A 24,634-nucleotide genomic window follows, 5' to 3' on the forward strand; every position below is an offset into this window, starting at 1 on the left:
GTATTTATCTCTGTACTGAACAACAACTAAAATACTCTAACTAGGAATGGGAAATTTCTAAAATGATTGTCACTGAAACACAAAACCGTTAAAATCATTTTTTGAATGGGGTCAGACAAGGCTGGTGATCCAAGCTGGGCACATCCGCAAAAAATTTTTTGGAGGGAGGGTATTCCAATAAACGAGAAAATAGGTATATTATAACGGAAAAATTATAGAATCAACCGTAAAAACCCTAAATTTCGGCAAAATGCCGAATCAAAGCCCCTCCTTCTGTGTGTATGCCTGCCTCAAGTCACAATCAAAGTGTAGTGATAGCCCTCTCCTTAGATACAGAGGTTTAAGCTGCCTACTGGGGCTGGCAGAGCTAGGTGACAAAAAGCCACGAAGCGTACTTTTTTCATAGACAAGTCTATACGACTATAAAAATAAGCGTGTGTGTGTGCACTGGATACGTACTAAACTATTCAGGCCAAAAATGGCAAATTTTACGAAATAATCATAGAGCCATGAGCAAGTTTACATCCAGGACCTTCGCCCCCAAACAAAGCTACTATGAGGATCTCATGAGAAATACACAAATAATCATTACAGCCTTTTAATTTATTTTGAAATAGCATTATTCTATAAATACTTGACACCTTCTTCGTGCTAACATTTCAGCTCACTGCTTCAGTCGTTACAGTAGGTCAACAGATCTGAGCAGTTCATCGCTATCTTTGCAGATAAATGGCAAAGATGTGTTGCAATCAGCGTCGCTAACACCTGCTAGGTCACCATAAACTTCAGCAGCAGCACAAGCTTCAAGGTCACCTCCAATATTGCCCATATGATTGTCTGGCTGCCCATCAAGCCAGTTTGTTACTGGTACCTCTTTGGAAGTGATGCCACTCCAGAGCCAAGGACTTGTTTGATAACAGTCTTTGCCCTCACAAAACTTGCCACTTGTCCATGCCATGGGAATCCCACCTTTAAGTAAAACAAGATTTGCAAATTTCTTATATTGATGGTACAAATAAGAAATTATAAAACTTAAAAAGACTAAAAAGTAATTGGGCATCTCAGAGGTAAAGTTGGTTAAGTGTGTTTTTCTAAATCCTTTTATACTTCACTATCAAAGCCCTTGATTAACTTTCAGCTTTTTACATTCCTAAGAGTGTTCGTCGAAAGTGAGGGCTCGTACAAAAAAAATGACAAAGAATTGGGCTATCACAGGCAAAAGAATTGTCTTAAGCAATCTGATTAAGCCCATAATTGAGTATGGATCCGATTACCCAAGGTCAGATACAAAACAATACTAAAGTTCCTGGCACATTAAAACACCTTGTATATTAAAGTCAGAATCAACAATTTATCCTTTTTTGGTTTCTCGATTGTTTGTTTTGCAGTCATTTTTTTTTTTTCAAAATGGGTTCTGGGAACCAATAGAAAATTGTTTCTATAAATTCTTGGTGAATTTGTCCAATAAGAGGAAAAGTTACGGCAAATAACCATTTGTGAACTTTGAGTGCTAGATTTTGAAAAAATGGAAATATGAACACAACAATTCCACAAATTCTCTTTCTAGACTTATGCTATGCTTATTACGTTATGCTTACTATATCTTTGTTTTATGATATACTCACCTTATTTTTAGTCATTTATTCACTGTGATACTAATTTACCAGAAAATTAAATTGTATTTTTACATCTTGCAATGTCAGACTTTAAAGACTATAGCGCCGAATGTAAATAGATGATTAGAATTTACTTCCCAGCTTTATCTTGTAAAACGGTGTCATCGTATTTGCCTCATTACTATTTTGTTTCTTAAGCCCTTTAGCCGCTCGTTCGACCCATAGATTCATCCTTTTAAATAACAATGATACAAATAATAACAAATAGTATACATAATGATAATACGTCTATGGTTCGACCGAAGTTTGAGAGCAGTTTTTAACTAAATTTCTGGGAAATAGTCGAGATTACTTAGATATTTTTACCTCTGTTTTTTCCCTGTTCTCTGGTGACAATAGTGAAGCAGTAAATTTACGAGGTTAGTAGAAAACAATATGAAGGAGGAATATGTTAACAAGAGTGAATGCTTATTTTTTCACTTTTTTTCTTTAAAATACATTTGTTGATACTAAAGAAGATAGCTAAGTGGCTATCCTGCTATAATATTGTCCTCAAATTTGTAGTTATGGATTGCGAAACATCCAAAAATATTTCCTGTGAAACATTCGATGGACATTGTATTTGTGCTTATTTCTTACTCATCAGAGTATTTTAGGTAGTTCGTGCAAATTAATTTGCATTGTCAGAATCGATTTACAGCATTTCAGAGGTATGTTTTTGTAGCCCAAGGCAATTTTCTGACATTCTTGTCAAAATTTCAATTTATGGCCCGAAACTCTAAATTGAGAACACTGATTCACGTTTTTTAATCTCTTTACGGCTTCCTGTTTCATTCTCAAGATGCTTAGCTAAGGTGGGGGGGGGGGGTAAAGTACAGCTTCCCTTTAAATCACAGTGCCACTGTGACCTAGGACTGTGGCTCATTGTGAAATACCGGACCCTTTGCTTGATTCCAGCGGTCACAGTGGTTGTGTGTCAGACTTGCTGCCTGTCCCTGTCTTCTTATGAAGTAAGCCCATCTGACGATCAGGTAGATACACATTTTCTAAATGTAAAAAAGGAAAAATTTTGTTATTATCACTTTTATATGAAAAGAGGACATAAGCTACATCTTTAACTTCTTTTTTTTCGAAAAGATGTAATTAGTCATATTTCTACCCAGAATAATGCTTGCCTGGCCGCCAAATTCATGTTAGATGTCTCTCAAAGCCCTAAACTAATCCCTCATTTCCAAAAATGGCTGCTATGACAAGAGCAAGCAAATCTAAGCTGGGTAATAAGCTTTGTGTGTTCTTTATATGCAAAATATAATTTTTTTAACCTACTGCAACGTTTATTTGAATTTTCAAACTGAGTATTTATTGTGCCAGTCTAACTTTAAAAAGGAATATGCGCTTGATTCTATATCTAATATCGAAGGTGATAATAGTAACTGCATTTACTTGCATTTTACGTAAGAATTTAAATGAAAAACTTACCATCTGTCATCATTCCGTAGACAAAATTTTCTTCCCCTTCTTCTGAAAGCGAAACCAGTTCCATGCATTGACGCCGGCAAAAGTTTTTTGCATCAATCCAAGGCACTGTCGTATTCTTTAATATTGCATGGTCCCAAGAAAACAAATAGGCAGTGTTTCTGAACCTGGAATTGAAGGACCTATGGGCACAAAAATCACGAACAGGACTTTCAACATAGTGTCTATGTAATAGTGCTTTCTCCGCTGCTTCTTCAAAAGATTCACTTCTGTGTTTGCTTTTTTGTAGTTCATTAAATTCTTCCATTTGGAATGTTCCCAAAAGATAAAAAATATTCATTTCTTTTTCTTGTTTTTCGTTTGGTCCTGCTAGAATTTCGCTTTGTCCTTGTTTATCTACCATGTTTTCAAAAACATCTTCATTTACGCTTTCAATTTTTTTCAAACCCGTCAAACCACGCGAAATTAAGGCAGAACTAAAAGGGTCTATAAAATCTGATCCTGAAAAATGCTGGCTTTGTTCTTCTTCACTAATTCTTTCTTTTAAATCTTCTTCATAGGTACTTTTGACGGTTTCAGCCTCAATTGTATCTGTTAAGGCTATTTTGTGATTGTGAACAGCTAAGACATCCATGACAGGTTCTGCGTCAATTTCGTCGTGGCTGTCATTGTCCGAATCACTGTATTCAAAACTTACGTTAGTGTTATTCTGGGAGAATGTATTGATGTTTATATAACCGGATTCTGGAGTTGGCTGATAGTGTAATTCCTCATCCATTTTGTTTTCGACAACTTCATCATCAATATCACCCATACATTCTACCTGACTAAGAAAGTCTGAATAAAGAGTATCGCCAAGAGGGAGAGAAACTACAAAATTTTCTCCAGTGCCCTCACTAGTATTTCTGTAATAAGGATAAGTTTCTTCAAAATATAGATCAGGCTTTTCTTTAAGGGATCCCAATGTTAAGTTTTCGATCTTATGTTTCCAGATATCAATTATGTTCAGACTTGAGTCATGCACCAGAGTGGTAGTGAGTAGTTTTTTTCCACTTTTGTCGTTCTTTATTTTGCCCCTGACTTCAGTTTCATCCTCCTGTGGATTAGTATCTGTTGCAAAGTACTTGTTCATTGGATCACCATCCCTTGGACTTCCACTATCATTTGAATTTAAAGAAAGCTGGTTAATCACTAGAGCATCTCCAGTTTCAATTTTTTTTGGATTTTTTTTCATTAATGTACTTACCATTGTAGGGTCTGTAATATAACTAGGTCTATTGCTGCTATAATAATCCGGTACTTCAATAGACTGCATTGCTGGAACATTGTTAATTGACGGTGCGAGAGCTCTGGAAAAATAGCCTGTTTTCCAGCTACTGAAATATGGTCGTTGTGTGACTTGTTGTGCTCTGTAAGGATCGGCATAACTTGCAAAGTTATTGATGGTATTTGAATGCAAGTAATGATTATTTGATGACAAATATGAGTTTTTGTTGTGAATAGATGGATTTGACTGATGAGAGACTTGAGGGGCCATATAATAAGTAGGGAAAAGATAAATAAAACCTAGTCTTTGTGGTGATTTCTTCTTTGGAAAATTTCTCTGCTTTCCTTTATTTGTATTTCTAGAAATGTGTAACCATGGATTTTTCAGGATATCCCAAACTAGAGAGCTTTTCTTTGGAGGTGACAGATTTATGTTATGGATTTCATCGTGCTGTACCCCTTCAGGTGTTAATATGGCTTCATAAATTTCGTCATTTGAACTTGAAATCAGGGTTAATGGTTCAGGTAAATTTTGGCTCTCATCATTTGTTGTGTTGAATTGAGTTTTGTCAGTTTTAAATAAAAGCTCAATAAGCCTAGATAGATAATCCTGATACCTTTGGACCACTGAGCTGAAGTTTACTAACCGTTTTGATCGGACCTTACTTTGACGTACGTTTGTGTTTGTTTTCGACCTCAATTTTGATGTTCTATTTTTGCTCTGTCTAGTCCTTGGTATTTTCACTTTCTTTTTTGGACTTCTTGTAGCATTAACTAATATACGAGAAGGAAGAATCGGTTTTCCTAAAGCTAAGGGCTCAGAAGGAACAACAACTATTTCACTGCTTTTTAAGGTTGTTGTCTCAACTATCAAATCCCTCTTTTGACGTTTAACTTCTGGAATTGATGTTACGACAGTTGGTGCTTGTGCTGGTGATTCAAGAAGTGTTGGTTCAAGCAGTGTTTGAGTGAGAGGAGCATTAAGATCAGCTCCAGCGGGAGCAGCGCTCAGTTCACCATTCGGATTAAAAGCATCAGGTGGTGGAGGTATGAAGGATATCTCATTTATATGCTGAGGTTCAACTTGTGCTGGATTCCTGGAGAAATCGTCTTGGAATGCTGTACCATCTGATTCAAATCGGATAGGCCGTGGAGGAAACGTAACCAAATCTGAAAAATGTTTAGTTTTTAGATGAACAGTTTCTTGGGATACTAAAGAGATAATTGGTTTGATAAGTTTTTCATTGGTTAGTTCTAAGTTGGGCAAAACCATTCGCATTTTTTTTAAGTTTTCTTGGCTATGATTTACTTCATCTGTGTCACTCCTTTGATCATTATTTATAGGCAGCGCCAAAGCATTCTGAATAGGTATTTGGACAAGCTGGGAAGGAATTGAGAACGAATCCGAAAAATTGATATCTTCGCTTAAATCTAAATTGGGTAAAATGGTTGAATTCATTTCATCTGGTTTAGCTCTCTGGTCATCGCTCAAAGGCTTTGTTAAAGTATTTACAATAGATGTTTGGTTCGGGCGAGGTGGAACTGCAGACAAATCTGAATTTTTGTTATTTTTTAGCTGGAGAGTTTCTTGGAGAGTAACAAAACTATTTAGCTCCGTAACTCTTTCTCCACTTAGATTTGAATTGGGTAAATCTGTTGGTTCATGTTGTAAAATTTTTGGGCTATTATTTTCTTCACGTATGTTAAGCCTTGCAATGTCACTCAAAGGCTTTGTTAAAGTTATTATAGTAGATATCGGGATAGATTGAGGTGAAGTCACAACAAAATCGGAAAATGTTTGGTCTTTTTCCAAGAGGGGTATCAAAGAGCTGCTATGTTCGACCACTTTTTCTTCGTTAAGATCAAAATCAGGTAAAACCATGAGCTTTTCGGGGGGAGATTTTAAGCTACTATTTATATTATCAGTGTTAGTTTTTTCGAAATCCCTTATTGGATTTGATAAAGCACTGTCAGTGTCGATACGGGGCGATGGAATTAAAATTAAATCTGACAATTTTTCATCTTTTATCTGGAAAGTCTCTTGAAAAATTGAAGAAATATTAGGATTGACAATTTTTTCTTGTCTTAAGTCCAAATTTTGCGAAGTCATCACTGTTTCCTGTAAGATTTGAGATGTATTATTTGTTTCTTCAATACTAGTCCTCTCTAGGTTAATTATAGGCTCTGCTAGATTGTTTATGGTAAATGCATCTGATCGGAAAGAATTTTGAGGATTTTGGTCCAATAGTGGAGGTTCTACTCTTTCTTTTTGGTTACTAGGAGTAATAATGTTATCATCACCATTGGTTATCCCAAGAGGATTAAGTTTCAAAAAGGGATCTTCGAATATTTCTGTAGATGTTTGAACAGTAGCCCTATTCGGAGTTCTTAATGTATTGTGTGGAATTCCAATTCTGTTCCTTGGATAAATGGGACGAAAATTATACATACCAACTGGTCTTGGTCTGCCATTGTTTCTAAAGGTAGGTCGGTTGTCAAGGGGCTGCATAGGTCTTTTATGACTTAGGGGTCGTGGTGGTGGAGGCAACCAGTTTCTCGGTGGCCCATGTGGCTGAGGAGGGGGCCTAAAATTACTGAATCTAGGTGGTTCTTGTGCTGGTTGATGTGGAAGTGAAGCCGGTGCTGGAGTTTGATGTATGACTAAATGTGGCTGTAAAACACTTGCAATCAAATTGATTGTTTGAAGAATCTCGTGCAGAGGCATCTGAAAAGGAAAGAATCTTTAAGAACGAATCATCTTCCCATGCTGAAACATTTGAAAAATGTTAAACTGAAAATCGCCAATAATGCCTGTTTGCATATGATATTTAGCAATATAGCAAGGTGCCTTAAAAAACATAGATAAATCAAATATATAAAAAACAACTGCAGTTTCTGTGGAGAGTACAGATTTGGCATGCATCATATTTAGATTTTAGCCTAAAAAGGTAATTTGGAATGAGGGGGCAAATTACTGTAATGGCAAATAATGAAATGGCTTATAAAGGACAATAATTACGAGACTACAGTATTCGTATCTTCTTTTATCAATCAAAGAACTAGCCCTCTCCTCTTCCAGAAATAAGTTCGAGCGTAATTCTTTGTCTTCCATATATTACACTACTACTACTACTAACCCAATCTATTTAAAAAACTCCCTTTTCAAACCCTACCAAGAAGCTCAATTTTCCCTTAAATCCTACTTAATTACCTCCTCCGACACAATTTCGGACGACGTGCTTTTTGTTTGCCCCTTGCCATCTCAACTTTTCTCTTATTATAGCTCTAGAAAGCGCGATTGAACTATATTTTGGTGCAGCTCTGAAGACAGTTCCTCTAGAAAACATCTAATAAATCCTCCTCTGTCTTTCGGAGTACCCATTCTTCAGAACAAAACTTGACCAATGTCATCACTGTAACTTCCAATATTCCATTTTTGGTTCACAGACTTGTCTTTCTTTTCTTCCAAACTTTTACAACTGTGAAAAAACGACCCTGGCCTTGGCTATTCTGCTTTTAACATCTTCACTGCACTTTATTGATAATACTACCTAGGTAACTGAAAATATCCACTTCATTGATGCTCTTGTTACCCAAAATCACCTTTTCAGTTTCAATTATTCCAATTCTAAGGGAATTCATTTTCTTAAAATTAATTTTTAAGCATATTCTTGCATCCTAAGCTCTCAAAACCCCCAGAAAACCATTTATTTTGATATTATTAATATCTATTGGACGCTCAAATCATCAGTATACGGTAATGGAAATCTAGGAGATTCTTACTTTTCCATGTAATTCCATGCTCTTTCGTGGCCTTTGTCATGTCCCTTAGGAAAAAGTCCAGCCCATCAGTATAATCCATATAAATATGGATAGAACACAACCCTGTTTAGCTCCAGGTTCAGTGCGAAACCAGCTACTAACCTCATTTCCTACATTAACCGCAGACTTTTATTCTCGTACATAGCACTAACCACTTTAATGTATTTTTCTGGTAACTATGCAAAAGGTCCTAGGCGTTTACCCCCCCCATGTAAAATACCCCCCAGAAAATACATCCTCAATGAAAGGAAATTATCCTCAAAAATTTACTCCCCACTGAAAATTCCCCCAGAAAATCCCTCCTCCCTGAAAAAAACTCCCCCATGAAAAATATCCGTATGTTTCCCGAAAACAAATACTATCTGTAAGCAATGAACAAATTACAAAACTTAAAAAGGCATTTAAATTTCTACAATGGGGTATTTTTTTAGGGGGGGGATTTTCCGGGGGGGGGATTCATCTTTAACTTCATAATCACCACATTTAAAAACTCATGCTCCACACCATAAGCACCTGGGGCCTTATTATTTTCTTTTCTTTTAGTACTTTCTCTAATTCTTCCTCGGCATCCTCACAAAGCAAATTTTCCTTCACTTCCAAAGTGTCACACATTTTTAGCACATTCTCAAAATGTTCTGTCATTCTCTCTTTAACTTTTTCTTCATCAGTAATTGTGGCCCTGTTCCTATCTTTAACTGAAACAAGTTTAGATTTACTATTCCCTCTCAGTTTTTAACATGCTAGTACAATATTTTAATATTATGCTGCCTGGCTGCATTTTTAAATGTTCAATTGTTTCATCCATGGTCCCCGCTTGAACCTCCTTAATCGAGATTTTACTGCTCTCCCTTCTTTCATTAAATTTCTCTTATTTTCATAGGATTGATTACTCAAATAATTCTTGTCAGGTCGTCTGGGGGGGGGGTCCCTCCCTCCCCCAACAATTTGGAGTCGAAAATTATTTAATAGCCCATGCCAGTTGAATATCTGGATATAGACTCTTCTTGCCCCCCCCCATAAAAATGCTGGAGCTACGCCCCTGCTTCTTGTGGAAGCCCCCCCCTTTTCCCTACTAAATTTACATTATTTTCAGTAACATTCCTAGCTGCGTCTCCATAAGATATAATTTGCTACTTCACAAACTATTTTCCTAAAATTATTCCATCCATCACCTAATTTTAGACTCTTTAGCTGAATATTCAACTGTTCCTGGAAAGTTTCTCTCAAATTCTCGTCCTGGAGTCTATCAACGTCAAATCTTCCCGGAAGGTAGTTACACTTCCTAAATGTTATCTTTAGAATAACCTCGGGCACGACTAGCATTGCCAACTTGGCAAAATTTTACCGTTTTCGTAAAATTTAGAGGTCCTCGTACAATGCGATACATTCGAAAATTTTGGTTTCAATTGCTCGTTTCTACTCGGATATCTGTTCCAAGCTTATCAAAAGACTCGGTAGTTACAGTACAATTTTTAGTCGGAAAACTGGTACAGTTTACTTCAAAGCGTTGGCAATGTTTCTAGGATTATAGAAAACTAGCGCTTTACTGAAACCACAAAATAATATAGGAGTTTTGGTACAGTAAAAGCAAACCAATTAAGGACACTTTTGACAGAATAAAAATATAATTAATCCCTTTTAGGATCAATCCATTTTAAGATTAATAATAGTTAATTTTCGTATTGTTGCTTTATTTATTTTTTTTTCTGGTTTAATTTGGTGTACCTTCTGCACAGTGGCTCATTTCAATACCTAGCTATTGTTTTGGTTTTAAGAAGGATAATTCAAGAATATTTTTAATAAACGCACAAAGTAAAGCCATCTTGATGGCATTAGGATTAGGACTAAATAATATCTTTATAATTTGTATCACATCTTGAAATTCACTGGTGTATAGAGACAAATAACCGCATTTTCAGAGTTCATATTATGTTTTATTTGATCTTCATTTCAAGTATTACTAAAGCATATTTCTTACATTTGAAGATTGTTTATTAATCACTACTGATATTATAGCTTATAGCACTATTGAATGTTATACCAAAATGTTACCTGATAAATCAATCCAATATTTCTGTATGCTGTTCAATGACTTGCGGCTATTAAAAAAATATTTAATTTTACGCTTATGTTTTAAGATGATTTTAATTGTATATGGAAAGTTACTGATGTCATAACTGGTGACATCTTTATAGATTAGTTTATTGTTGTTGGGCTTCATACTCACTTTTCACTCCCAGATCAATATTCCTGTTTTTGATACTTGATTTTTGTGTTTTCAGTAAAGTACTAGTTTTCTACAATCCTAGAAACACAGGGAAACGCTGTGAAGCAATAATGTTTGTCCGTTTTAAGTTTCAATTTAGCTCTTTACTTCCCCCAGAAAAACTTTGTTTTTCTAGATTAATTGGTTATAATTAGTCATTAATATCTACAAAATTATGATGGTTGCAGCGGTAGCTGCAACCTAGTAAAGAGCAAAAAACAGCCCATAGTAACCAAAAGTTTAAAAACGCGTTTAGAAAAAAACTGCCTAGTGGAAAAAATTGCCATCTGACACTTATTCAGGAATAGTAATTTTTATATCCGTTCGTATTAAAAAATTAAAGTTTATTGCGAAAAGAAATTTATGGTAATTTCGAAAACAAACCGAAACCCCTTGAAAATGGCGTCAGATCAATATGAAAAGTGTACCATTGAAATCAGCATAGTTGAAAACCATATTCAGGGAAATTAGAGTCTCCAACCTTGAACAACAAGGAAAATCGCTTTTTTGCATGGGTAGCATTGATCTGTCTCCCTTTTTGTTCTTTTTTCCAGGGCTAAAGGTTTACCGGAACATCATAGAGAGATGCTTAATAGCTCATTCAAAAGCTATTTATTACATCTACATGCTTTCATAATCCACTATCTGCAAGTGCCATATGGCACACAAATGGCACATTCTGTGCCATTTCTCAAGGGGGTGGGGCTAGCGGGCTACGAAAGACAGATGTTTAATAGCTCACATAAAAGCCATTTCTCATATCTACGTTTTCCTTATAAAATCCACCATCTGCAAGAGCCAAATGGCACTATTGATGCCATGTCTCAAGTGGAAAAGCTAGGGAACAGTGGGCTGCCAGAACTTCTTAGAGAGATGTTTAATGGCTGATTTGAAAGCTATTGCTCGTATCTACATGCTTTTAATTAGTTTTGCCATCCATAACTGCCAAATAGCACAAAAAACGGCACCTTGTTCCCCACTTCTTAAGTTGAAATGCCTCGAAGTATAAAACGGTACCATTGTAACAATTATGGTCCAAAACCATTATCTGGAGATTTCCATGAACCCCTCCCGTATGCTCTTCAAGTACCACATCGCACTGAAACTGGCACTTTTTGTGCCATTTCTTAAAGGTTGGGACTATCGGGCTACCAGAACAACGTAGACCGATATTTAATAGCTAATATCATTCATGTTTACATTCTTCCTACAAATTCCCCCATCTGCAAGTGCCAAATGGCAAAATGCCAAATGGGGTAAATTGGAGTATGGAGAAAAACTAAGGTCTGGGAGGGAAAGTTGTCCCCTCTGCCTCATAGCAAATTATGCCCCCGACCCCAACCCCTTGTCACTAAATGGTTGAAGAAGTGAAGGCATGTGGTTGTGGAACCACTCAAAGTTGTATATTAAAAGAAGGATTACTTATTGTTATACTTATTCAAATTATTTACTTGACATTTCCACTATAATATTTTTTCCATACGTAAGATTGTGCAGCGAAAGAGGAAAAAAGACAAATGAAAACAGTTCTGTAGGAGAATGTAGGAATTTTTTGAAATGAAAACAAACTTAGCTTGTAATACCATTTATCGTACCTACACAAAAAATGATCTTTTTATGAAAATTTCCATCCATTTCTGAGTAATGAGTGGCTTTTTATTTAAGGACAAAATAAATCCCTAAGCCTAAAGTCACATTTCTTTTGAGCTAGCAAAATTTTCCGCAAGTATGTCGATATACAAACCTGTCCGGTCAGTTAACCTTTTGTGGCGAAGCTACTCGCCTGGAGCTACTTTCTTGGTTTTGACTAAATTTATTTTTTTATCACAGCGAATTAATGATCTTTTTCTTCTTTTTATTTTTTTTTTTTTAACAAAAAGAAACGACACTATGTTTGACTTTTATCCAGTTTAAACTTACTTTTTCCTTCAGTTCTTCTTAGTTCAGCTCCTTAATAAGGGTTGAGGTGTCTTATCCCCCCTAGATTGGAGGTGATTAGAAACTATATAAAAAAAAGTTTTCAACTGAAACTAAGGACCAAAATTAAAACTTAAAACAAACAGAAATTATTCCGTATAAATAAAAAAGGTCATAGCAGCGTTGTTCATAAATTAAACTTCAATCAAAAAACGAGCATGGATTAACTTAAAAAAACAAGGTTTTTCTGAGGGAAGTAAAGAGCGAAGTTGAAATTTAAAACAAACAAAAATTACTATTTCACAGCCTATCTAACATATATCAATAAAACTAATGCAAATACGCGCTTTACTGAAAACTCAAAGCCTAGTAAAAAAACAAGGATATTGACTTAGGATTCAAAAGTAAATACGTAGTCTCACAACAACAGACTAATCTATAGCGCTTTTCATAGTCCTACAGAAGCTGTGATATCAGTAACTTTCAGCATACAATAAAAATTATCTTAGAAACTTAGGCATAAAAATAATAAGTTTAAAGGCCTTACACAGTATATAAAATAATGGATTGATTTATCAGATAGCATCTTGGTCTCACCTAGTATTACTTTAAATGAAGAACATATCAACCAGTGGCAGATCCAGGGGACGAGGGGGTGCCCCCCCTAACGTAGTCTAAAGTAGTGCAATTTACTTAATTAATGCAAGTTTGCGTTAAATAAACTTGCTCCTAACACAAGTTCATCGGATCAACCTATTTTGCGCCCTCCCCCCCAAAAAAAAAATCCTAGATCCACCCCTGATATCAACCGTAATATGATCTCTGAAAATCCAGTTATTTCTCTCTATAAAACGGAGGATTTTAAGTTGTGATACAAATTCTAAAGCGAGTTTGCAGTTCTAGTACTAATAAGATTCCTTCACTTCGAACTTGTCTACAAAATAATCATGAAATGTCATTTTCAGATCTAACGCGACAGTCAATCATTGAACTGAGCTCATTGTGCAGAAGTGATGCCAAATTTAAAAAAAAAAAAATAATAAAAAAACAATATAAAAATGCTTTACTTTTATACTGTTAAAAGTGTCCTTAAAAGGTTTACTTTTGCCGTACAAAAACTCCTATCTTGTTTTGTGTTTTCAGTAAAGCGCTAGTTTTCTGTGATCCTACAAAAATAAGGAAATATTACCAGTTGATTTATTTGCATTCGTTTTATTGATATGTTAGATAGGCTGTGAAGTAGTAATTTTTGTTCGTTTTAAGTTTCGACTTCGCTCTTTACTTCCCTCGGAAAACCTTGTTTTTTTTAATTAATAGCAGTCTATAACCGTTACTATTTTGTTTTATTTCACTAAATTAACCTAGGAGACCATCTATCCCTATTTCTACCAGCCTGAACATTAAAATCCCATAATAAAAATGCCATATTTCTACCTGGGACCCTGGCTGTTTGTTCCTGCAGCTGGCCTGAAGTTCATCTGAGTCACTAATATCGCTATCAGTCCACTGGTGGATCCAGGGGGAGGCGAGGGGGCGCGCGCCCTCTAATGTATTCTCAAGTAGTGTTATTTACTTAATTAACTCAAGTTTGCGTTAATTAAACTTGCTCCTAATGCAAGTTTATCGGATCTACCTATTTTGTGCCCCCCTCCTAAAAAAAACAATCCTGGATCCACCCTTGCATCAGTCGGTTCAACAGGAGTATAAAGTACTATTACTAATACCTTGCACTTTTTAGCCGTAAAATGAGCAACTAGCATTCTATTATGAATGCCTTTCCAACCTAACATCAGGGGCGTCGTTTCGGCGGGGAGTGGGGAACGGGGGGGAGGCAGTTGCCTACCAATAATGTGGAAAAAAATATTATATATCCCATGCCCCTTGACTATCCGGATATGGACCCATCTTGCCCCCCTCCCCAATAAAATCCTGGAAATTTGCGCCTACATAAGATCTGTTATAGGTTTTAGCAGTTTCAAAGTTTATGATAACTACACAAATAAAAACAAACAAACAGATTTCTTAATATGAGGAAGTATAAATACAAGAGATGCAAATCAATATTAACTACATCCATTGCATAAACATTTTCTCGGTTACTTTTATCTATGATAATTTTATGCAAATTGTTTCACACTTATGCAAAATGTTTATAATTAAAAATTCATTCCAGTTTCACTTACTATTTGAGTTTTTTCTTGCTACTATTTGAGTTTTTTTTTTACAAGTGCATTACATCATGATTTGTCGCTTATTCACATCTTTAGGGCAAGTCTCCAGCATTTTTATTAGAGGAGGGGGGGGGTAAGAGGGATCCACATCCGGATAGTCGAGGGGCATGGGATATATAATAAAAAAATTTTATCCACACTATTGGGGGGCAATTACCCCCCACGACGCCCCTGTCCTTAACAGTGGTAGAGCCGGAACTACCAAGGATTAGCTCTTAGTATATAATCAAAATGAAAAGAAGAAATTTTACAAATAAAATCGGCTGCTATGTTTCTTCTATTTTCAGCCAAGGAGACCGGGGCGAAGACCCCTAAAATGAAGAAAACCCCCCGAATGGTTTTTGATAATTTCGAGCAATATCTGGATGTCTCACTCTGAGGATTTGAGCCCCAGAAGGGAATTTTTCAGAGGAGAGGTACAGAAAACTCAACAAAACAGAAAAACAGGAGAATCGTGCGAAAATTAGAGCAATTACGGATGATATGTGGTTGACACCATGGTTAGAGGCCTTTATATCTTAGATCCTGTTTATGACAATCTTTTCTGGTATTTTTATTTTTTGTTCAGTATCGATGATCAAATTTGATGTTATATTGAATATCAGGCCCTAGGGGCTAATGACAATGTTTTTAGTTGCTAAAGGCCTCTACACCGGCACTGGCGACAATTAACGGAACTATAGGGGGTTGGGGTGATTTTTTCAAAATCTAAGGAGAGGGAATTATGTTTGTTTTTCAATAAAAATACAAATTTCTTAAATATTCTCAAATTTACTTATACTCATAGTCTATTGCTACAGAAAAATTGAACAATAGGTCCCCCATTGCAACAAGAGTTGCTAAAAGGGCTACCTGACAATGACTTGTGGGAAACTTAAAACTTTTTTGGATTGACGACTAATAAAAATAAACAAATTTAATTAGTTACTGTTATTTCAACTAATACTTAACAAATAAGAACAATATTAGCGTCATAAGAATGTCAGCATGCTGAATCCTAAATTCTTCAACGCGCATAAAAAATAAAATAAAAGTAATCAATTCCTGAAATGCACAGTAGGCTCTTTGGTATTTTCCCTTCGTTTTTCTCAGGGGTGATTATGTTAAGCCAGTGTTGGCTGGGGATTTGGAAAGACTAATTTAATTTGAAATCTTAAAGTAATTCGCCTTTTCTCGCTAAGAAAAAGATCACACTGACTGGATAGCCCAAAACATATTATTTTAAGGCCCAAATTGCCACAAGGGGACACTGCAAGCGATTTTGAGCCCTGCATGAAAATCAAAGTTGTGATGTATGCTTTTCTTTTTTTAATATCGCATTAACTGGTTCTAAGGAAGCAAGAAATATTGGTATTATCCTCAAATTCAAACATACAATAAAAACTTTGAAAAACGCAAAAAATTACGAGTCAGACAAAAATTTCGGGGGGGGGGGTCAAACCCTCTAACCCTTCCCCTGAATACAGCTTTGACAATAAGAGGTAAACATATCAAATAAAAGGAGTTTAATATTAGATGCCAGAAAAAATGGAAGGGGGGCATAGCACCGCCACTGGAATTGCGATATTTTAAACTAGTGTATTATGTTTAAGTGTGAAATTCGTCCCCTCCGTGGATGTTTTTCTTTACTTTAATAAAAATTCACAAGGAAGTGATTTACGAAATTCCATAAAATGGGGGAGATATTCGGAGAAATCCTTAATTGCCATACTTTGTTAAAAACCAAATGCTATTTTTGAAATATGTACTAAACTTTCTTTGATTTTGAACTCATCGCGTCACCCCCAAACGCTCATTTTAACACCTTTTGATCGTTATAACTAAATTACTATTTTCATCCGATGCCCTCTGGGGACAAATGCGTTTAAGGAGCGATAGGGTGCCTTTCAGTTGGCTGGGTCTTTAAAAATACTACTACGAGAGATAATTTGCGATCGAATGAGCGCTCCCCAGTAGTGGCTTTAGTTCACAAAAATATGTGGGAGGGGAGGGGTAAAATGTATTTTTCAAAATCCAGGGGCCGTTCTGTTGTTTTTTTCAATGAAAACACTAAACAAAGTCAATTTAATAAAAATACCAAAAAATATATTTTCAAAATCTAGGGAAGGGGAAAAATCTAGGGGCGAATGTCACCACCCCAAATGGACACCCCCTGATTCCCTTACATTCTAGGACCATCAGGCCTATATTATCATCTTGTTTTATATTTTCAAAGCTAATGCGTCGAATTTAATTGCACCGCTGAGTTCATCATGTATGAGCTTTTAAAAATACAAGATTAAAGCATGTACTAAATAATGCAGTCATAAAGTAGCTTTTTTGGAGGGGGTAGGGTGTACATTTTGCAATTACTAATGTACAAAATTATGAAAAAAATCGTTAAAATATTTTCATAATTCTTCAGCTCTGGACCCCCCCTCCCCTTTTGTGCCCCATGAAGGAAATCTTTTGAGACACAGAAAAAGCCTTACCTCATTCTATTTTGTCTTTAGAGCTTAATTTCCTTACGATGCAAAAATGTAACTGAGAAGGCAATGCCTTTGACAAGATTGCCTATAAATTTCAGAAGAAGGTAGGTGTTACGCCATCACTCAAAGACTTACCTTGCTTATATTATCAAGAAATTTGAGGTAAACTACCGCCACTGAATAAATCAAAAGCTACCCTTTTCCGGGTTAAATAAATTAAATACAAATGAAATAATCCTTCTGCTTATATGACTTTAGATATTAGGCTTCCGGATATTAGTGACTTAAGATATAAACTTCTGATTATAAGTAAAAATCCACCAACTTTTATATCAATTGAGAAAGGCTTTAGGTCTAAAGGCTTTATCTACCTTCCTATGATAATTGACATTTTCTAGAAGGAACAAATTTTACTCTAAGAGGGAGTTCAGCATTGTTGAAAAACTGATCTCATTTTATTTTCCTAATTTTAAATTAAAGCATTTTTTCTCCTAAGATTTTCGGGCAAGAAATTTTTATAAGCAACTCGGGGACTCGCCAATTTTGCTATACAGTACAGAAATTACAGAAAAAACAATATTTCAGTTTCGAACATACTTTTTCAAGTTCTGGAACTGAAATCAAAAATCGCCTGAATGTTAGTGCGTGTCACTACTGAATAAGTCCGTTTTAGCTACACTGAGATTTAAACAGTCAAAAATGATGCTTAAAAAGACCTAGGTGTAATATCTTTAGTTTGTCAGTTAATTTTCAACGTTGGAAAGTACAATCAAAGTCACTTATGACTTCTATTCTGCGTGGTATTCATTTGCTATGCGGATGACATACTGAACCTGAGCCGGTTACTGCGTGGGCTAGAAGATATATTTATTAAATTATAACAAGAATATGCCCATATTGGAGTTGGATTGCGCTCAAAGCTGAAAAGCGTGAAGCATAGCTGTTTAATTCGAAATCCAATGTTAGTCGGAGCGTTACACTTGGTGATTCTACTTTTGAGATCGCGGTTGGTATTAAATATCTGGGCCAGGGCCGTATCCAAGATTTTTTTTTTCGGGGAGGGTGGATTACAAAAAAAACTTCAAAAAACGCATAACAAATTTGTTTATGTTCATTTTTGTTACGTTTTTACGAGTCAGACAAACATTTCAGGGGGGGGGGTCAAACTTCCTACCCTCCCCCCCCTCAAAAAAAAATAATTGGCAAATAAGCGAAAGTTTGACATTCGTCTGTTGGCCCGGGTACATAATGCTATGGTTTTGCCTCATTATCTGTACCTTATCCCAAATTGGCGTATTTTTATGGCAACAGATAGACTGAAATTGCATATACTAAAAGTGTGCAAAGTTTAGGCTGCGTTTACCACCACGGACAAGCAATAGGTGTGTTATGCGCGACTACGGTGTTATCAACCATGAAGAAGCGGTTCTGTCGCATATTGATCAATATAATTTCAGTCAAGTTCCACTCGTGGGCCAAGGTTTTGCAGCATTAGTCGGCATTTGTTTCTGGTTGTTGTGTTTTAGTCAGAAGAATTAATGTTTGTGTTTTTTTGTGCTTCATCAGTTTTTTTTTCATTGATGGGTATTAAATGCATTCATTCATTAAAATGTTTGACAGTTTACTGGAAAAAATTCGCATATCCTGTAGTGGTGAATACAAAAACCATTTAATAAACTCTACTATCATTCTTTCTCAGAAGGGTACTTCTCTTCAACCTAGAGACATAGCAGAGTACGTTCGAACCCTGAACTACCGTATTTGAATAAGGTTGACTTGATTGAAGTTTGACCTTAGTTTTGACAAGGTCCGGACATTGAAAGTCTGGTTCTTTGTCAGTCAGTCAAAACGTTGAAATATTTTAACTAATTTTCACAACAATCCTTTAAATTGCCAGAGTAACTTGAAGGGGTTTTTCTACAGTCCAATTGTTTACTAACAGGTATTTGTCTGGACGGTGGAAACAGAATTGTTAGCTAACAGAAATATTTTGCTTTAAATTCTCAAGCAATTTGTTCGAACAAGCATTCGATTTGTTGAAAATACTCTCTAAAAATCTTAGCTAACAGTTTTTAATTGGACGGTGAAAACACCATTGTTGGGAAAATTGTTAGCTAACAGCTATTTGTTTGGACGGTGGAAACAGAATTGTTAGCTAACAGAAATATTTTGCTTTAAATTCTCAATCAAATTGTTCAATCAAGCATTAGAGGTGTTGACAATACTTTCTACACCACTTAGCCACCAGTTTTTGATTGGAAGGTGAAAACACCATTGTCGGGACAAATGTTAGCAAATATCAGTTTGTTTTGACGGTGCACACAGAATTGTTATAAAAATGAAATATTTAGCTTTAAATTCTCAAGCAATTTGTTCCAACAAGCATTCGATTTGTTGAAAATACTCTCTACAAATCTTAGCTAACAGTTTTTAATTGGACGGTGAAAACAATATTGTTGGGAAAATTGTTCGCTAACAGCTATTTGTTTGGACGGTGGAAACAGAATTGTTAGCTAACAGAAATATTTTGCTTTAAATTCTCAAGCAATTTGTTCCAACAAGCATTCGATTTGTTGAAAATACTCTCTAAAAATCTTAGCTAACAGTTTTTAATTGGACGGTGAAAACACCATTGTTGGGAAAATTGTTTGCAAACAGCTATTTGTTTGGACGGTGGAAACGGAATTGTTATCTAACTGAAATATTTTGCTTTAAATTATCAAGCAATTTGTTCCAACAAGCATTCGATTTGTTGAAAATACTCTCTAAAAATCTTAGCTAACAGTTTTTAATTGGACGGTGAAAACACTATTGTTGGGAAAATTGTTAGCTAACAGCTATTTGTTTGGACGGTGGAAACAGAATTGTTAGCTAACAGAAATATTTTGCTTTAAATTCTCAAGCAATTTGTTCCAACAAGCATTCGATTTGTTGAAAATACTCTCTAAAAATCTTAGCTAACAGTTTTTAATTGGACGGTGAAAACACTATTGTTGGGAAAATTGTTAGCTAACAGCTGTTTGTTTGGACGGTGGAAACAGAATTGTTAGCTAACAGAAATATTTTGCTTTAAATTCTCAAGCAATTTGTTCCAACAAGCATTCGATTTGTTGACAATACTTTCTAAAAATCTTAGCCAACAGTTTTTAATTGGACGGTGAAAACACGATTGTTGGGAAAATTGTTAGCTAACAGCTGTTTGTTTGGAAGTTGGAAACAGAATTGTTAGCTAACAGAAATATTTTGCTTTAAATTCTCAAGCAATTTGTTCCAACAAGCATTCGATTTGTTGAAAATACTCTCTAAAAATCTTAGCTAACAGTTTTTAATTGGACGGTGAAAACACTATTGTTGGGAAAATTGTTAGCTAACAGCTATTTGTTTGGACGGTGGAAACAGAATTGTTAGCTAACAGAAATATTTTGCTTTAAATTCTCAAGCAATTTGTTCCAACAAGCATTCGATTTGTTGAAAATACTCTCTAAAAATCTTAGCTAACAGTTTTTAATTGGAAGGTGAAAACACCATTGTTGGGAAAATTGTTAGCTAACAGCTATTTGTTTGGACGGTGGAAACAGAATTGTTATCAAACTGAAATATTTTGCTTTAAATTCTCAATCAATTTGTTCCAACAAGCATTCGATTTGTTGAAAATACTCTCTAAAAATCTTAGCTAACAGTTTTTAATTGGACGGTGAAAACACCATGGTTGGGAAAATTGTTAGCTAACAGCTATTTGTTTGGACGGTGGAAACAGAATTGTTATCTAACAGAAATATTTTGCTTTAAATTCTCAAGCAATTTGTTCCAACAAGCATTCGATTTGTTGAAAATACTCTCTAAAAATCTTAGCTAACAGTTTTTAATTGGACGGTGAAACACTATTGTTGGGAAAATTGTTAGCTAATAGCTTTTTGTTTGGACGGTGGAAACAGAATTGTTAGCTAACAGAAATATTTTGCTTTAAATTCTCAAGCAATTTGTTCCAACAAGCATTCGATTTGTTGAAAATACTCTCTAAAAATCTTAGCTAACAGTTTTTAATTGGACGGTGAAACACTATTGTTGGGAAAATTGTTAGCTAATAGCTGTTTGTTTGGACGGTGCAAACAGAATTGTTAGCTAACAGAAATATTTTGCTTTAAATTCTCAAGCAATTTGTTCCAACAAGCATTCGATTTGTTGACAATACTCTCTAAAAATCTTAACTAACAGTTTTTAATTGGACGGTGAAAACACTATTGTTGGGAAAATTGTTAGCTAACAGCTATTTGTTTGGAAGTTGGAAACAGAATTGTTAGCTAACAGAAATATTTTGCTTTAAATTCTCAAGCAATTTGTTCCAACAAGCATTCGATTTGTTGAAAATACTCTCTAAAAATCTTAGCTAACAGTTTTTAATTGGACGGTGAAAACACCATTGTTGGGAAAATTGTTAGCAAACAGCTATTTGTTTGGACGGTGGAAACAGAATTGTTAGCTAACAGAAATATTTTGCTTTAAATTCTCAAGCAATTTGTTCCAACAAGCATTCGATTTATTGAAAATACTCTCTAAAAATCTTAGCTAACAGTTTTTAATTGGAAGGTGAAAACACCATTGTTGGGAAAATTGTTAGAAAACAGAAGTTTGTTTGGACGGTGGAAACAGAATTGTTAGCAAACTGAAATATTTTTCTTTTAATTCTCTAGCAATTTGTTCCATCAATAATTCGATTTATTGACAATACTTTCTAAAAATCTAAGCCAACAGTTTTTTATTTGACGGTGAAAACACTATTGTCGGGAAAATTGTTAGCTAACAGCAATTTGTTTGGACGGTGGAAACAGAATTGTTAGCTAACAGAAATATTTTGCTTTAAATTCTCAAGCAATTTGTTCCAACAAGCATTCGATTTGTTGAAAATACTCTCTAAAAATCTTAGCCAACAGTTTTTGATTGGACGGTGAAAACACTATTGTTGGGAAAATTGTTAGCTAACAGCTATTTGTTTGGACGGTGGAAACAGAATTGTTATCTAACTGAAATATTTTGCTTTAAATTCTCAAGCAATTTGTTCCAACAAGCATTCGATTTGTTGACAATACTCTCTAATAATCTTAGCTAACAGTTTTTGATTGGACGGTGAAAACACTATTGTTGGGAAAATTGTTAGCAAACAGCTATTTGTTTGGACGGTGGAAACAGAATTGTTATCTAACAGAAATATTTTGCTTTAAATTCTCAAGCAATTTGTTCCAACAAGCATTCGATTTGTTGAAAATACTCTCTAAAAATCTTAGCTAACAGTTTTTTAGAAATACTAACTTTGCGTGGAAACAGAATTGTTAGCTAACAGAAATATTTTGCTTTAAATTTTCAGAATTTGTTCCAACAAGCATTCGATTTGTGAAAATACTTCAAAAACTTAGCTAACAGTTTTTAATTGACAGAAAACACTATTGTTGGGAAAATTGTTAGCTAACAGCTATTTGTTTGGACGGTGGAAACAGAATTGTTAGCTAACAGAAATATTTTGCTTTAAATTCTCAAGCAATTTGTTCCAACAAGCATTCGATTTGTTGAAAATACTCTCTAAAAATCTTAGCTAACAGTTTTTAATTGGACGGTGAAAACACTATTGTTGGGAAAATTGTTTGCTAACAGCTATTTGTTTGGAAGGTGGAAACAGAATTGTTAGCTAACAGAAATATTTCGCTTTAAATTATCCAACAGTTTGTTCCAACAAGTATTCGATTTGTTAAACATTAAATAAAAAAAACAAGTTTTTTAAACTGAAAGTAGGACCGACGTTAAAACTTAAAACGAACAGAAATTATTCCGTATATGAAAGGGGCAGTCCCCTCCTCAACGCCTCGCTCTTTGCGCTAAAGTTTTTCATTGTTTAAAAAAATAAAGTTGTGGGAAAGTCAAACTTTAGCGTAAAGAGCGAGGCGTTGAAGAGGGGACAGCACCTTTCATATATGGAATGACTTCTGTTCGTTTTAAGTTTTAACGTCGGTCCTTACTTTCAGTTAAAAAAACTTGTTTTTTTATTTAATTTTTGAACGTTTTTGAATAAATACAGGTTGTGATTTTGGCTCAACGTATGTGAATAATCAACACCAAATTTGTATATTAATTTTACTTTTATTTGGTTAAATAACTTTCTCGAACGTTGTATAATTTTATTTACGAATGTTTTTATGAGTAATAAATATACATAACTTACAAATTAACTTATGTAACGAATTTCCATATTCATATATTTTTAATACGTACGAACAAATAAACTTTCAAATAGGGATAAATCCATCTATTTAGACAGTGAAAAACAGGTACAAAAGTCCAGATATTTCGGTCACATATACAGCTACCGTCTGCAGTAGAAATACAAAAAAAAAAAAAAAGCAAAAAAAAAAAAAAAAAAGTATTTCTCCCGTTTTTTAGAGTTTCAGTCACTATTGAGCCGGGTCACTCCTCGCTTACAGTTCGTTACCACGAACTGTTTGATATCCTCTAACAATGTTAGCTAACAGTTTTTAGTTGGACGGCGGAAACCCTATTGTTGGGACAATTGTTAGCTAGTAGTTTTTGTTTGGACGAAAGAAAAAAAAACCCTTAAATAGAGTCATTACAAATAGCCTAAGACCACAATTTTCAAAAAGTCTCAAATCCATAGAAAGAATTGTCAACAACCTTAAGTGACTACGCAATTCAAATGAACAAGTTCTAGAGTCACCATCTATATTTCAAAGAAAATAGTCGTCTTCATGATTTGATCATTCTGGCCTTCTTCCTTTCATGTAGTAGGCATAAGTTTCTACCAAAGAATTCTAAATCATCCTTTCTTTTTTCTTACCCAGTTACAAAAACTGAAAGGGTCAGCTTCAGGGGCGTCGTTTGGGGGTGGCAGTTGCCCCCCTCCTCAATAAAGTGGATAAAAAATACTATACATCCCATGCCGTTTGACTATCCAGATATGGACCCCTCTTGCCCCCCCCCCCAATAAAAATACTGGAGATTCGCCCCTGGTCAGCTTTAAACCAGGCAATTTCTCTTGCTAAATGAACCATTAAAACAAACAATAAAACACTAGAAATCGTAGATGTTAATCTTTGTTATTTTATCTCAAAAGTCATCTGGTTACAACTTACTTCTAGTGGACTTCCCAAACCTCGATAAAATCACACATTTGGGTTCAGCACAATAAACATGCTTTTTTTGCAATAGTTTAATCCCAAGGATGCAAAAGAACATTCTGTTTTGCAATATCGTCTTCCCAACTCTTATTTAAACGATTTGCAACCGGGCGAGCGTTACTCTTTTACTGTCGGTCACCCGTATGTTTGAACGCATTTTGTTGATTAAGAGTAGAGGAAACAAAACCCCCTTTTTGGAAAGAAAACAAAATTTATGTGAAAAGTATGAAATTTGATTAAACTTAGCTTGGTTACAAGAAAATTAGGAATTTTCTACAAAGACAAAATTTACATCTTTCAAGGCAGCAGAAAGACAAAAAAACTAACTAAGTTGTTAAGTAGTTGGCAAATGACCACTTTTTATAACAAAGAAGGTTTGGGCCTCCAAGAC

General features: G+C 35.0%; 1 protein-coding gene across 2 annotated transcripts; it reads right to left on the reverse strand.

The window, feature by feature from the left end:
• Positions 1–582: 582 nt before the first annotated feature.
• LOC148946868 (uncharacterized) lies at positions 583–17,179 on the reverse strand. 2 transcript variants are annotated; one of them, XM_089096679.1, is made up of 4 exons: positions 17,066–17,179; positions 6,810–7,083; positions 3,096–5,528; positions 583–969 (listed from the first exon to the last, which is right to left on the reverse strand). In XM_089096679.1, the coding sequence occupies exons 2-4, from the start codon at positions 7,081–7,083 to the stop codon at positions 680–682; spliced, it is 2,997 nt and encodes a 998-aa protein (XP_088952805.1). In that variant the 5' UTR covers positions 17,066–17,179; the 3' UTR covers positions 583–679. The 2 variants fall into 2 exon arrangements, with proteins under 2 accessions (XP_088952805.1, XP_088952804.1); XM_089096678.1 differs by having other exon boundaries at positions 3,096–7,083.
• Between the last annotated feature and the right edge of the window lie 7,455 nt (positions 17,180–24,634).

This window comes from Artemia sp. Qi Xiang Cuo, chromosome 11 (genome assembly GCF_049724085.1).
Source record: "Artemia sp. Qi Xiang Cuo chromosome 11, ASM4972408v1, whole genome shotgun sequence".
Lineage (NCBI taxonomy): Eukaryota > Metazoa > Arthropoda > Branchiopoda > Anostraca > Artemiidae > Artemia > Artemia sp. Qi Xiang Cuo.